Source organism: Pelodiscus sinensis, chromosome 18 (assembly GCF_049634645.1).
Source record: "Pelodiscus sinensis isolate JC-2024 chromosome 18, ASM4963464v1, whole genome shotgun sequence".
Lineage (NCBI taxonomy): Eukaryota > Metazoa > Chordata > Testudines > Trionychidae > Pelodiscus > Pelodiscus sinensis.
The window spans coordinates 5,629,061-5,644,547 of NC_134728.1; the positions used below are offsets into that span (position 1 = coordinate 5,629,061).

The 15,487-nt window shown below is 43.3% G+C and overlaps 1 protein-coding gene across 2 annotated transcripts in view; it reads left to right on the forward strand.

Annotated features, from left to right (window-relative positions):
* The first annotated feature begins 14,742 nt into the window (after nucleotides 1-14,742).
* LOC102447528 (peroxidasin homolog) overlaps nucleotides 14,743-15,487 on the forward strand; it is a 90,501-nt gene continuing 89,756 nt past the window's right edge. The window contains exon 1 of one of the 2 annotated variants that reach the window (XM_075901030.1): nucleotides 14,743-15,174. In XM_075901030.1, coding sequence (XP_075757145.1) covers nucleotides 15,011-15,174 — 164 coding nt within the window. In that variant the 5' untranslated portion in view covers nucleotides 14,743-15,010. The remainder of the gene's footprint in view (nucleotides 15,175-15,487) is intronic. The other variant, XM_075901031.1, reaches the window with a different exon arrangement.

Genomic DNA, 15,487 nt, shown 5'->3' on the forward strand with positions numbered 1-15,487 from the left:
TTTCTGTTCTTAGAAAAGGCAATACAGTACTTAATGCCAAGCCATTGTGTAGTTTATATTGACTTCATCTTCATGTGGAACACCATCTTCCAAAAGCAGCCCAATTAGTGCTGCACAAACCAGTCACTAATGGAATAGTGGAAGGAGGATGCATGCGGCGTGAGGGGGGGCGAGCAGGATTGACCCTCCCCCTGCCAAGGATCCCTTAACCCATTCATTTACTACTTGGCTTGTACTGGCCATGCTGGCATGGAGTGAGCATGCTTAGGAACACTGCTGAAGCCAGCTGCCCTCATTCCCTCCCTCACCACCATGGGCAGGCATTAGTCGCCAGAGTTAACTGGCAAGCCGGTTCCCTTAGCTAGATCTTTAAAATGGGAACTTAATAGTTGCCATTCTGGTCTTCTGTCTCACTAGTGCTGTGATTAGTCCATTTCACCTTCAGCTGTAATTGGAAGCAAATCTTAATGCAGCCAGGGAAGAGAGAATCCCAGTCAGTATTCTTCATTGGCAATAGATGTATTTGTTGACTCTTGTCCTACAATATGGTGATAGATAGATTAGGGGTGTTTGCTATCGCTTATTTGAATAGTCAATTCGCCGCATGAATTCTTAGTGGTTAGTCGACTATTCTATAGTCCCCAGGGATGGGGTGGCAGATAGTACAATCCAGCCCCACTCCCGAGGGGCCCTCTGCCACCATGCGCTGCTGCCGCTCTATCAGAGGCAGCAGCGTGGGGTGCCAGGCGGGAGCCAGTCTGCGAGGGAGCCAGTTTAAAAACCAGCTTCCCTCGCAGACCTGCTGTCTGCTGCCCTGCACTGCTGCCTCTGATTCAGGAGTGGGGGAAGCTGCCCCAAAGCAGCCTCTGTCAGTGCCGCAGACAGAGGCTGCTTTGCAGCAGCAGCCCCGCACCTGATAGAGGCAGTAGCTTGGGGGTGGGGGGGCAGGCAGCACCATGGAGCCAGTGCTCAAAGGGAACTGGCTTTTAAGCCGTCTCTCCCTAGCATCAGCTCCTGCTCCCCTCCTCTTCCCCCCATTCCCCTCCCACCTCTGCTGCCTCTGATACAGAGCTAGCAAGGGGGTGGGGAGATATGCGAGTAGTTGACTAAATTAACCTAGGCTTATTGGTTAATCGACTAGTTGACTACTTGTTCACATCCTTAGTATAGATTTTCATTTGTATTACCTCTAGGTTAGTCTAGACGAATGTGTGTATGGTGCTAACTCATCTGTCTCCCAATTCGAACAGTAGAATAATATATTAACATACAACTAAACCCTTCCATTTCCACTCACTGCTTCCTACAAATACTTTTACCGCTTTGAGAGGGGATGAATATGCCACATTTTATCTAGGGAGAATTATTTGTGTATTTATTATTATTTGGGTCACGGAATTCAATTAAAAAAGAAAGTTGTACTGTTTTAAAAGACTGTTGCTAGCAAGCCTGCTGGTTTCAAGTAACTTGTATTTGCTACGTAGCCTACTCTGTGTGTGTTAACTTTAAAACTAGCTATCCGTAAGAGTATTGCATTTACAATACATCCCAAATTTACATTTGATCAAAGCCCATGAGAAATATTCCAAAGGGTGTTGCAGGGAAGTCTTTGACAACTTGCAACTTTAGCGCTCTTCTTTATTATGTAATGTTGTTATCCAGGTAAAATGAAAGCTAGACTCCACTCAAGGGCTATGTCTATGCTCGCGGCTTCTTGCGTCAGAAGTATGCAAATGAGGCTAAGTGTAGAATATTGCTGAGCCTCATTTGCATACCTAATGAGCCGCCATTTTGCAGAAGAGGCTCTTGCACCAGAAGGAGCTGTCTACACTGCTCCTTCTTGCGCAAGAAAACCCCTCTTACGCAATGCCGATTATTTTCAAGAATAACGGCATTGCGCAGAAAGGGGCAGTGTAGACAGCTCCTTCTGGCTCAAGAACCTCTTCTGCAAAAATGGTGGCTGGTTATGTATGCAAATGAGGCTCGGTGATATTCCACGCTTAGCCTCATTTGCCTACTTCAGACGCAAGAAGCCATGAGTGTAGACATAGCCAAGGTGTTTTTAGTAAGGAGGGGGTTTTGTTCCCTTCTGTTGAGTGAAATAGTCTCTTGTTTAAAAATGCTCTTCCCCCCCAAAAAAACTGTAGTGGATGACAATTGGTTGTCTGTGTATTTGTGGATATTTATCTGCACATAATGTCCAGAAAATGTTTCTTTTTGTGGTATCAGAGGGGTAGCTGTGTTAGTCTGAATCTGCAAAGGCGATGAGGAGTCCTGTGGCACCTTATAGTTATTGGAGCATAAGCTTTTGTGGGCAAAGACGCATGTAGTGGAAATTCCAGATGCATGTAGTGGAAATTCCAGAGGCAGGTATTAATATACAGTCATAAGGAAAGATTACCAATCGAGAGTAAGGCTAGAGATAACGAGGTCAATTCAGTGAGGGAGGATGAGGCCCACTTCTAGCAGCTGATGTGGAGGTGTGAACACCAAGAGAAAAGCCAAAACCGCTTTTGTAGTTGGCTAGCCATTCACAGTCTTTGTTTAATCCTAAACTGATGGTGTCAGATTTGCAGATGAACTGTAGCTCAGCAGTTTCTCTTTGAAGTCTGTTCTTGAAGTGTTTTTGTTGCAGGATGGCTACCTTTAAATCTGCTATTGTATGTGCAGGGAGATTGAAGTATTCTCTTACAGGTTTTTGTATATTACCATTCCTGATAGCTAATTTGTGTCCATTTATTCTTTTACATAGGGATTGTCCAGTTTGGCCGATGTGTATAGCAGAGGGGCATTGCTGGCACATGATGGTGTATTTTACATTGGTAGATGTGCAGGTGAATGAACCCGTGATGATGTGGCTGATCTGGTTAGGTCCTGTGATGGTGTCGCTGGTGTAGATATGTGGGCAGAGTTGGCCCCGAGGTTTGTTACAGGGATTGGTTCCTGAGTTAGACTTACTGTGGTGCGGTGTATAGTTGCTGGTGAGAATTTGCTTCAGGTTGGTGGGCGAGGACTGGCCTGCCTCCCAAGGCCTGTGAAAGTGAGGGAACATTGTCCAGGATGGATTGTAGATCACTGATGATCAGGGCTTGACAAACGGCGATGCGTTGGACAGGTTTTAGCTGAGGTATGTAGGTAATGGCCAGTGGTGGTCTGTTGGTTTCTTCGTTGGGCTTGTCTTATAGTTGGAGGCTTCTGGGTACATGCTGGGCTCTGTTAATCTGTTTCCTCACTTCCTCAGACAGGTATTGTAGTTTCAAGAATGCTTGGTGAAGATCTTGTTGGTGTTTGTCTCTGTCTGAGGGGTTGGAGCAGATGCAGTTGTATGTGAGTGCTTGGCTGTAGACAATGGATCGTGTGGTGTTTCCGGGATGGAAGCTGGAGGCATGAAGGTAGACATAGCAGTCGGTAGGTTTTCGGTATAGGGTGGTGTTTGTGACCATCACTTATTTGCACCGTAGTGTCCAGGAAGTGGATCTCTTATGTAGACTGGTCTAGGCTGAGTTTGATGGTGGTGTGGAAATTGTTGAAATCTCGGTTGAATTCTTCCAAAGCCTCCTTATCATGGGTCCAGATGATGACGATGTCATCAATGTAGTGTAAGCAGAGAAGGAGCACTAGTGGACGAGAGCTGAGGAAGCGTTGTTCCAGGTCAGCCATAAAAATGTTGGCATATTGTGGGGCCATGCGAGTGCCCATAGCAGTGCAACTTGTTTGGAGGTATATATTGTCACTAAATCTGAAATAGTTGTGTGTGAGGATAAAGTCACAGAGCTCAGCCACCAGTTGTTCTGTGGCATCATCAGGGATACTGTTCCATCTATTCCATCTATGTGTGGGATGTTGGTGTAGAGAACCTCTACATCCATGGTGGCTAGGATAGTGTTTCCTGGAAGATCACCAATGCATTGTAGTTTTCTCAGGACATCAGTGGTGTCTCGGAGATAGCTGGGAGTGCTGGTGGCGTAGGGTCTCAGTAGAGAGTCCACATATCCAGACAGTCCTGCAGTGAGAGTGCCAATGCCCGAGATGATGGGGCGTCCAGGATTTCCAGGTTTATGGATCTTGGGTAATAGATAGAATAACCCCGGTCGGGGCTCTAAGGGTGTGTTTGTGTAGATTTGTTCCTGTGCTTGTATAGGGAATGTCTTGAGCAGATGGTGTAGTTTCTTAGTTTATTCCTCAGTAGGATCAGCGGATAGTGGCCTGTAAAATGTAGTATTGGAGAGTTGTCTGGCAGTCTCCTTTTGGTAGTCAGACCTGTTCATGATGACAACAGCACCTCTTTTATTAGCTACTTTGATTATAATGTCAATTGTTTCTGAGGGTGTGGATGGCATTATGTTCCACACGGCTGAGGTTATGAGGCAAACGATGCAGTTTTTCCACAATTTCTGCCTGTGCATGTCAGCGGAAGCATTCTATGTATAGGTCCAGTCTGTCATTTCGACCCTCAGGAGAAGTCCATGTGGAGTAGTTCTTCTTGTGCTGTCGGTGGTAGGGTATCTGTGTGCCAGTGCCCTGTTTAATGTTGTGTTGAAAGTATTCCTTGAGTCAGAGACAGCAAAAGTAGGCTTCCAGATCACCGCAGAACTGTATCCTGTCTGTAGAGGTGATGGTGAAAAAGAGAGTCCCCCGAGATAGGACAGACTCTTCTGCCGGGCTGAATGTGTAGTTGGATAGATTGATGATATTGCTGGGTGAGTTAAGGGTACCACTATTGTGGCCTCATGTGGCAGATAGAAGTTTAGGCAGCTTACTGTCTTTTTTCCTCTGTAGAAAGGTGAAGTGTGTAATGTAAATCTCCCATCTTATTTTAGTAAAGTCCAGCCATGTGGAAGGTTGGTTTTTTATGAAAGTCTCCAGATTTGAGAGCTCTTTTTTGATGTTTTCCTGTTTGCTATACAGGATGCTGATCAGGTGGTTCCTCAGTTTCTTTGAGAGTGTATGGCATAATCTCTCACCATGGTCTGTGCAGTATGTCGATTGCAGTGGATTTTTCACCTTCAGTCCATTTGGTATGATGTCCATCTGTTTGCATTTGGAGAGAAAGATGATATCTGTCTGTACTTGTGCAAGTTTCTTCATGAGGTTGATGGAATTCCACTCCATATGGCTAAGTGCAGTGCCTTGCATGGTTTCAAGTATCAGAGGGGTAGCCGTGTTAATCTGAATCTGCAAAAGTGACAAGGGCTATGTCTATACTGGCGGCTTCTTGCACAAGAACACGTCCACACTGCCATGTGCTTTTGTGCAAGAGCATCCATGGCGGTGTGGATGCTCTCTTGTGCAAGAAAGCTCTGATGGCCATTTTAGCCATAGGACTCTCTTGTGCACAGACCCCCTGCCTCGTGTCTACACTGCCCTCTTGTGCAAGATCTCTTGCACAAGAGAGCTTACACTTGTTAGAAAAGAGCACAGCTCTCATGCAAGAATCCTTCTCTTACTATGCTTTACTGTAAATCTTGCGCAATAGCGGCCAGGCAGTGTGGACACTCTGCGGAAGAACAGCCATTCTTGCACAAGAACCTGCCAGTGTAGACATAGCTGAGGAGTCCTGTGGCACCTTATAGACTAAGGTTGCGTCTAGACTGGCAAGTTTTTCCGCAAAAGCAGACGCTTTTGCGGAAAAACTTGCCAGCTGTCTACACTGGCTGCTTGAATTTGTGCAAGAACACTGACGATCTAATGTAAGATTGTCAGTGTTCTTCCGCAAATACTATGCTGCTCCCATTCGGGCAAAAGCCCTTTTCCGGAAATGCTTTTGCACAAAAGGGCCAGTGTAAACAGCTGAAAACTGTTTTGCGCAAAAAAGCCCCGATGGCGAAAATGGCGATCAGGGCTTTCTTGCACAAAACCGCGTCTATATTGGCACGGACGCTTTTCCGCAAGAAGTGCTTTTGCGGAAAAGCATCCGTGCCAATCTAGACGCTCTTTTCCACAAATGCTTTTAACAGAAAAACTTTTCCGTTAAAAGCATTTGCGGAAAATCATGCCAGTCTAGACGTAGCCTAACAGATTTATTGGAGCATAAGCTTTCGTGGGCAAAGGCCCACTTCGTCAGATGCATGTCACTTATTACAAAACAACAAATACTGAGTTTCATAATGTCTGGTGGAGTAAGTGTATACTGTTTGAATTCATAGCAGAGCTTCATGAACAATAGTCTGTCAGAATTTGTTGTTTTGACGCTGTGTATGTTCTGGGCTCTTTGAGGTATTTGAGGCTATGTAACAGTATAGTGATTGCACAGAAGTTGTGTAACTTCCATAATTTAACCAAAAAAGTTATGTTCACATATCTACAGAAACTATTTGGCTTGGAAATTCATTGGTAATAACTGAAACTCCACTCAGCCCAGGAAGATGCTCAGAAAAGGAGCTCGTAGAGTTAAAGCATTTTCTTGTTATGTACCCGCAACTCCTGTTGATACTCATTGAGTTATGTTTGCCACTTCAGGTAACCAATAGTACGTAAAATCAACCACTGTCTTCAGATTCAGATAATACTAAGGCTCGTCTGAGCTAAGGTCAGAATGCTTTAGGCTCACCCTTAGACTTTTTATTTCCTTTGAGACATTGCGGAAACCCCTTAATATAATTTGAACATACTTTTTGTGGCTTCAATTCTTGTCCTATGGTACAGGATCATTAAATACATGAGAGGGGAGGGGCCTTTTTCCAAGGACTCGGTATGACTTACTGTTTTGTCTGTGATATGAGTTACAGTGTACCCTTTAAATGAACATTAATAATAGTATGTCTGCATGCCGTGGATTTACATGAGCCAGTGTTGCAGTAATTATAGTTATGAGAACTAAATGCACATGCACAGTAGCTGCTCCCTTAAAAGGCTTTTTATAACTCTGCGTAGAGGATTATATATACTGAGGCTAGTTCACATTTTCAGACTGATAGGACTGTAAACATTTGTAATTAACAAAAAGAAGTCTTTTATCTAAGCGAAGGAAGGGGGTTGAATTCTCTCAAAATAAGACCTCTGTGAAAACTTGATCTTCGTGAAATTATTGGGTGCTAATATAATAAATAATAGTTGACAAACAAAAGGGTAATGTTGTTGTTCTTAAACTTGCTTCCCTCTTCAGATTTTGATTTTATTGTGTTAAAACAGGAGTAAGCTATTGTCATATCTTGACAGTGAGATGAGCCTAGCTTTCTTTGTTTAAAGATGCTACTCCCTTTATTGATATAAAAACACACAGATGGATTGCTTTTGTATTCTCAAAGTTCTTGTTTTTGCATTCCGTATTCTTTCTGAGACAGTATAGAATTATACAGTGACTTATAATCACAAGAGGAAGGCTTAATAATGCTTGATTTCTTCTTGTCATGCCACCAGAATAATATTCATTGTTTACAAGAAGTAATAATAATAGAAAATAATAATTTGGAAACAGGTCGTTACTGCAGAATGTACTTAACACAGACTAGTAGATGCCAAATGTTATTTTTCCCCATAACCTCTCCTACTTTGCTCTTTGTAGATCAAATCATTTTATGAATTACCTATCAGTTTTTGACATTTACATAATTTTTCCATTGTTTTGATTCCCCCTTATAATTTTATTTAAAAAAGCAAAAGATATTTTATGGCTAATTAGCAGGTAACATTTTTATGCAATGAATATTGCTTATGAAAGTAATTTCATGGTTGGGTACATACAGTAACAATCGTACATTGAGTCAAGACTATGAAGGGGAGCTCAGAGAGACATGAAAGGCTGCATTTTTTGTTCAGGTATATTGTGGCTTATATTGCTTGTACATTTAGGACCTTATTCTGCAAACACAGTCAATAAGAGACAAGGACACGTGAGTAGAATGATTGCAATATTTTAGGCATTTTCAGGATCAACCTCTACTATCTCCCCCCCCCCCCCCCCCCTCATTTTATGTGTACTAGATGTCCTCTGGTCTGGTAATTGGATATCCAACTGCCCAGTTATCCTGTTCTGCTAGCAAAAGTGGTGATTCAGAACCTGCATTCTTGGAATTGAATTTCCAAAAGGTGAGTGAAAAGGTGTCCACACTACTTCTAGAGGTCTTTTGTTTTGTTTTGTTGTGTTTGGGTGTGTCTAGACTACAGGGTTTTGTCGACAAAAGTGGACTTTTGTCGACAAAACTATACCTGTGTCTACACTGTCGCTGAGTTCTGTCGACATAATGTCGACAGAACTCCGCAGTTTTGTCGACGGCTGTAAACCTCATTTTACGAGGAATAATGCCTTTTGTCGACAGTTCTGTCGACAGAAGGCTTTATTGCATCTACACCGTCCTTTGCATCTACACTGTCATGTCGACAAAGCGGCTTGCTTTGTCGACAGAACTGGATGTAGTCTAGACGCTCTTTGTCGACAGAAGCTTTGTCGACAGTATCTGTCGACAAAACTTCTGTTGACAAAAGCCTGTAGTCTAGACGTACCCTTTGTGTGGAGCATGCAGAAGCCAGTGTTTGCGTGCCCTTTGTCAGTAGATCTTTGCAATTGTCATCCATTCAGATTGTTCCAATGCGAAGTTTAACGTCTTGTGGGAGAAGAGAGAGTCCTCAGTCTAAACACAGTAAAGTGTGTGTATGTGTGTGTAATATATGTATATTTATATCACTGATGTCAAAATCTTGTTTTATGGAAGAGGGATGGGGTTTGGACATCATTGACATGAAGTACAAGTATGTGCATTAACTCTCTCCTGCCACTCCCAACAGCTGTTATATTTCAAACCTTATTTTCAGGACTGCACATTTCTTTTGAATATCATTTGATGCTGATGGGTAAACAGGTACATTACATACATAAACAAAATGGAGCTATGATAACCAGTGTTCTCCCATAATAAAGACCTCTACAGCAACCTGTTTTCCAAACAGAAAAGACAAAATGAGTAGGAGACATTAATTTCAAACATCAGCTTCTGTTTCAATGGAAGGCTGACTTTTTTTTTAAGGAAGTGCATGAATTGCATCTTCTTACTCAGAACTATTTGTATAGTCATTGTTATATCTGCTGACTTTATTAATGGTCTGGCTCTGCAACTGGATAGACTGGTACATTTGCGTATTATCCATTGCAGGATCAGGGCCCAAAATATGTTGTCACCCCAGCCAAGAGAAGCTATAGGAAATTATACCGACTTTTACTCTGACTTTCACATTAGCAATGGAATTAATTAAACTTGCAATGTCTTTGATAGATATGAGAGCCAGGAAAATTGTTCATAAGTCATCTGGAAAAAGCAGTAGTGACTTGGCAAAGTTTGCAGATGATCCCAAATTACTTAAGAGAGTTAATGCCAAAATTCACTTGAAGAGGTACAAAGAGAGCTCACAAAACTGAGTGATTGGTCAATAAACTGGCAGATAAATGTCAGTGTTGATAAATGGAAATTAATGCCCGGAAAACATTATCCCAACTATACCAACAAAGTGACTGGGTCTAAATAAACTGTTACCACTCATGAAAGAGATCTGGGAGCCATCTTGGGTATTTGACAAGCTGGTCTCAATGTACAGTGGCAGTCAAAAAAGCTAACAATGTTAGGAACCATTAGGAAAGGGGTAGATCATAAAATAGAAAATAGCATAATGCCACTTTATAAATTCACGGTATGCCCTCGCCTTGAAGACGGCATGCAGTTCCGGTTGGCCCATCTCAAAAAGAGATGTTAGAATTGGAGAAGGTACAGAGAAGAGCAACAGAAATGATTAGGGGTAATCACTTCCATATGAGGGGAGATTTAAAGGACTAGGACTGTTCATCTTAGAAGAGATGACCGAACCGGGGTAAGGGTTTTGGATAGAGATAAAATTCTGAATGGTGTGGAGAAAGCAGAGTAGGAGAAAGCAGGTCTTTTACCCCTTCTTGTAACTCAAGAACCAGGGGTTGCACAAAGGGTGCATCTACACTGCAGGGGTTAACTCGAAATAAGCTATGCAAATTGAGCTATGTCAATAGTGTAACTTATTTTGAAATTGGGAGAGTCTGCACAGCACTCATTTTGGAATAGAGCACTCTTCCTCCGACTTGCCTTACTCCTCGCACAATGAGAGATACAGGAGTCGGAGTAAGTAGTCCTCCAGCTTGACATTATTTCAACATTGTTTTGACTTAACTGCTGGCTGTGTAGTCGCGGACTATGTTAGTTTGAAATAAAGTTGCTCTGTAGATATACCCAAAGAAATTAATAATCAGCTGGATTAAAACAAACATAAGGAAGATGCACTTCACAAAATGCAGTCAAATTGTAGAACTAATTAATAGGGGATGTTGTGAAGGCCAAAAGCATAAATGGGTTTGGAAAGAATTGGGTAAGTTCATGGCGGGTAGGTCCATTCATGGCTATTAGCCATAGTGGTCATGACTGCAACCCGAAGCTCTGGGTGTCCCTAAACTCGTGACTGCCGGAAGTGGGGACTGTACAACAAAGAATGAATCACTCAATAATTGCCTGTTCTGTCCATTCCCTCTGAAGCATGTGGTGCTGGCCACTATCCGATGACAGGATGGCTAGATGGGACCACTGGTCAGACTGGGTCAAAACATTCTTTTTTTCTCATTAAAAAAAATCCAGTTCGGTTCCAATGTCAGAACTGATGGTTAGAAAAACATACAGGGCGTCCCTGCTGTAAGTCTCCCCGGTATGCATCTGTTCTGCTCGAAAGTCGTTGATGCTTATAGGAATTGATGCGTGATAAGTTCTCCCATTCCCTGCTCTTCAGTTGCACACACACAAAAAATCAATTTGCGCTAATGGAAATCAGCCACAGGAAAAAAATGTCCTTGCTTTAAGTTGTTTCGCAATAAGTCCAAGTGTTTTGGAACAAATCTTGGACTTAGAGCGAGGATGGCCTGTGTTGCATTAACAAACTGAACAAACTTGATCTGGAAGACACAAATGGGGGACATTTCAGGGCCTTTTTACAGTAATTTTTCAGAGCCGAACTTCACCTAAATTTGTTATAATGCTCCAACAGATTTCAGCTGGATTGGAAAGAGTAGAGGTGTGGCGCCATCACTGAGAGCCAGAAGGATACATGCCAGTCAGGGCTGCGAAACGTCAATCCAAAGCTTGTGGCCCTAGTTCAAGACTACTCAACTTTGGAAAGCCCGGGGGCCACAATGATATTCGCAGCACATGCCGAGGGCTGCAATTTAACTGTAGTTGCATATACATGCAAATAGCTTCTTTCACACTGATGGGCATGAATACAAAGATTAAGCCTTAAGCCACGGTGCCGGACCTAAACATGGCCGCCCACAAGGCTAAGTAGCCATCACTTCCCACAAGGCCGCAGCGTTCCCGGCACCACCTCCCTGGGGGCTAGAAATGCCAACACCCTGTACCCATCTGTTCCAGCCCGCCCGTCCGCTTGCGTCTTTCAGTGCTCACCCCGTCTGGGTGACGCCTGGCTGTTGTGGAGCGTGTTCCCAGTGGAGGCCGTGTACAAAGGTCCCACCCGTGGTCCATATGTTGAGCCCCACGTAAACCCAAACCGCCCCGTGGGCCGCAAACAAATGGGCCGCATGTTGAGTAGCCCTGCCCTAGTTTATAAATTCCCATAGAGGAAGGCACTGAATTGTATTAATTTAAAGTCGAACCTCAAGCTGACATTCATCTGAGGCTGCCTGCCCTGTCTATGCCAGCTGCTTGAATTACAAGAAAGCTTCAGGGGGGTAGCCAAGTTAGGCTGTGACTGGAAAAACTTTAAAAAAAAACAACCAATAGTTTAGCAGCACCTTAAAGACTAACATGGGTGTTATTTGGCTTTTCACAGTGGCTGTGTCTAGACTGGCCAGTTTTTCCAGAAAATCATCCGCTTTTCCAGAAAAACTTCCCAGCTGTCTACACTGGCCACTTGAATTTCTGAAAAAGCACTGACAATCTCATGTAAGATTGTCAGTGTTCTTGCGGAAATACTATGCTGCTCCCGTTCGGGCAAAAGTCCTTTTGCGCAAAACGTTTGCGCAAAAGGGCCAGTGTAGACAGCTCAGATTTGTTTTCCGCAAAAAAGCCCCGATCGCGAAAATGGCGATCGGGGCTTTTTTGTGGAAAAGCACGTCTAGATTGGCATGGACGCTTTTCCGCAAAAAGTGCTTTTGCGGAAAAGCGTCCGTGCCAATCTAGATGCTCTGTTCCAAAAATGCTTTTAACGGAAAACTTTTCTGTTAAAAGCATTTCCGGAAAATCATGCCAGTCTAGACGTAGTCTCTATGTAATCACAGGGGGAATTTCCAAAAGCTTCCAAGGGGTAGTTTGTAACTGGAAAAACTTCATCATCATCATCATCATCATCAACAACTAGTCTAGCAGCACCTTAAAGACTAACAAAGCATGTCGATGGTACCATAAGCTTTCGTGGATACAACCCACTTCTAGTCTTTAAGCTGCTGCTAGACTAGTTGTTATTTAAGAGGGCTTTTGTTGGCCACTAGAGGTCACTCTGTTCATAGAGTCTACAGAGAAAAAATGGAAGTCTTCCAGCAAATTAGCCTCGTTTTCAAACTAGTGCCAATGTAAACGGACAGAAAATTGCTCAAGGGTGAGATGAGAAACCTGGTGTATAATGTCTCCTTTTTCTGGCTGGGAAGTGAATAACTTTTTACCGTCCACTATAAAATTACCACCTCAAAGCTTCAAGTGATCAGATATGATGCAGCAGCCACCAACTATTATTGAACCGTTAGTTCATTGTGGCTCTCCAAAAAGAATTACAAAGAGGGTATATGTGTGTGTGGGGGGGGGGGGGGAGGGATTGGTTTTGGTACAATATTCTGGAATGTATTGTCTAAACCCTGGTTTGCAAGGTCATTAAGAATGGGAAAATGGCTTTTTTTAAAAAAAGCAAGCCAGCAAAAAACTCAAAACTTTAAATGCTCAGATAATAAAAATGGCTTGGGGACAGAGGAAACCACAGAAAGTGAGGAAATGCAGGATGAAGGCTAAAACTCCATTAACTCATTCTGGCATGCTTACAATCTGTAATACCTATGGCTGTAGCCTAATGTTGAAAGAATCTGTTATGGGTGGAACTCCGTCCTCAGTTCCTAGGTTCCTGGGTTTTGACGGTTTAAATCCGACTTTTGTTAATTAGACTGTTGTCATTGTAATTGTATTTTACAGTTTACAAGAGAGAGAAAATTACTGACTTAAAAAGAGCTTCGAGTTGATCCCACAGAAGCCTGGAAATTTGCCATGTGCAGTGGTCCTGTAATAGCCCTACCCACTAATGAACTTTCATGCTTTATACACATATTAAAATGGCACATCACTTTTAAAAATAATTATTAAACTTCCAGACTGTAAGGTTTTTTTTTTTAATTAAAAGGCAAGATGTCCAGTATGAAGAACCGTTAAGTCTTCCCTTCACTTCTGAATTTTCTCATACATTGCAAAACATGGGTGGAGGCGGGTTGAATTTCCATAATTTAGATAATTAGTTTCACTATTTTCAGTCCTTGGTTCATATTGTGTATATATATACAGTAAATAAAAGGCAATTTTAAATGCCTTCTCCATAGTCCTGGATATTTTTCTACATGTAGGCCAAGGCAGACCATCCACAAAGCCTTTTTATTCGTTGATCAAATTAATCCATATTGCAACAATCAAAATCCTTGCAATGAGAGATGGGACTTACTAGTTGGGTCATCTAGTCCATTTCACTCCCGTCTGTGCTGGATTGTTCGTTATACAGGTTGAAACTGTCTAGTCCAGCACACTCTGATCCAGCAACATCCAAGGTCCCGCAGGATTTTAATTAGCCAGATGTCCCCTTATCATGGGTGTAGCCAAGTTTCCCGTGGTCCTGTAAAGTTTGTTTACCGCCACCAGTCCTGGTTATCTGTCTTTTGTGCTGTTGTTTAACTCTAAATGACCCCTAAATGTCTTCTAAGAACCCAGCAAGCAGTGGAAATGTTCAGGGCCGGATTAAGATGGGGGGGCTAGCCGGGCAGCTGCCCGGGGTGCCAACCTATGGGGGGCACCTGATGACAGCTGCATGGGGCACTGTGCACCCGGCCACATGGCACCCCTTAGAGCTGCAATCAGGCACCAAACGCCCGATCACAGCTGTAAGGTGCGCAGCACGCCGGGGGGCCGGGCCACACATGCGCCGTGCGCCTGGGGGCAGAGCCGCATATGCGTCGCACGCCCACTGCCCAGGAATAGCTCGAGCTGGCCCTGGAAGTGTTGGTAATGCTGGTAGACAATCTAGACCTCCTATGATTTGGCAAATTCTCAGGTTTGGCACCAGTCAGGTCTCAAGGATGCTGAACTAGAGAGGTTCAACCTGTGGTACTGTTTACCTACCTGTGATTTATCTCAATTAGGCACTATTTATAAGGAACAAACCCACCCCTGTCTTTAGCTAAGTATTGATGACTTAGTTTGCTCTTTGCCTCATCATATGAGATTAGGGACCCGTTGCGATGCATTTATGGTGCTGGGGCTACTTTTTTTTTTTTTAGCTCAGTCAGAGCTAGTGCAGCCTCCTCCAAGTGGAATTTACATCTCCATCTTGAGGAGAGTAAGATTACGAAGGGATATTCCCCAAGGTCGGGTAGAATTAGTTAAACCCAACCTGCCTGAGTCCTTGGCCAGTGCTTTAACCACCAAGCCATTTTTTCTTTGGCCTCGACACAGCTGACTTTTCCAATGTCAATGGACTGTTGTTTGTACTCTTAAGCAAATGTAGAAATGTGCCAGAGAGAAACGTGAGGAGTTAATTTACTATTCCAGCTGGGAGCCAAGGCGGGAATAGGTCAAAATCAATTGAGAGTGGCTATGTACAAATGTCTTAAATGAGAGTGGGGGAGCAGTTTGATCTCAAACAATGGACATTATTGCAGAGGGGGTGGGAGGTTACACTGTCAAACTGCCTTAATTTAATGGAAAACACATGCTGATGAGTCCCCTCCTCCTGGACCTCAAGGCTGGGAAACTTTTGCCAGCTCCCTGCAGTTCAGAATCAGGGAAAGTACACTCCAGCAAACACAATGCTGGTCAAAGCTGCAGTTGTACACCGCTTCTTTCTTTTTCTCCTCTTGCCCGGTTTCGCCTGCTCCTGTCCTAGCCGCTGCCTGTGTTTTAGGACTACAGTACGATGCATGCATCTGATGCTGGAAAACATCCCTGAAGTTCCACCCCAGACAAACATACTGTAAGTAGCAGATTTCATTTTGCATGCATGATCCATCTTTGAGGAGAGAAAAGAAAAGCCTTGGTTTCTACACCTTGCTTTTCCTGCAGGAATGCCTGTATTGCAAAAAGCCGTACATCTTCAGAGACTCTCTTGCTTAGCCTCAGTTAATAATGTTTAATGGGTCACCTAGGGGAAACTAACGAGCAAATAAGATCACAAAAAAGGATGATTTTTCAGTCTCCAAAGTTGAAAGGAAGATGATAGATCAACTTTTTTTTACTGGAGAGAAAGCTTTGGGCAAACAGGAGGCGTGGGGCACACTGGGTGTTCT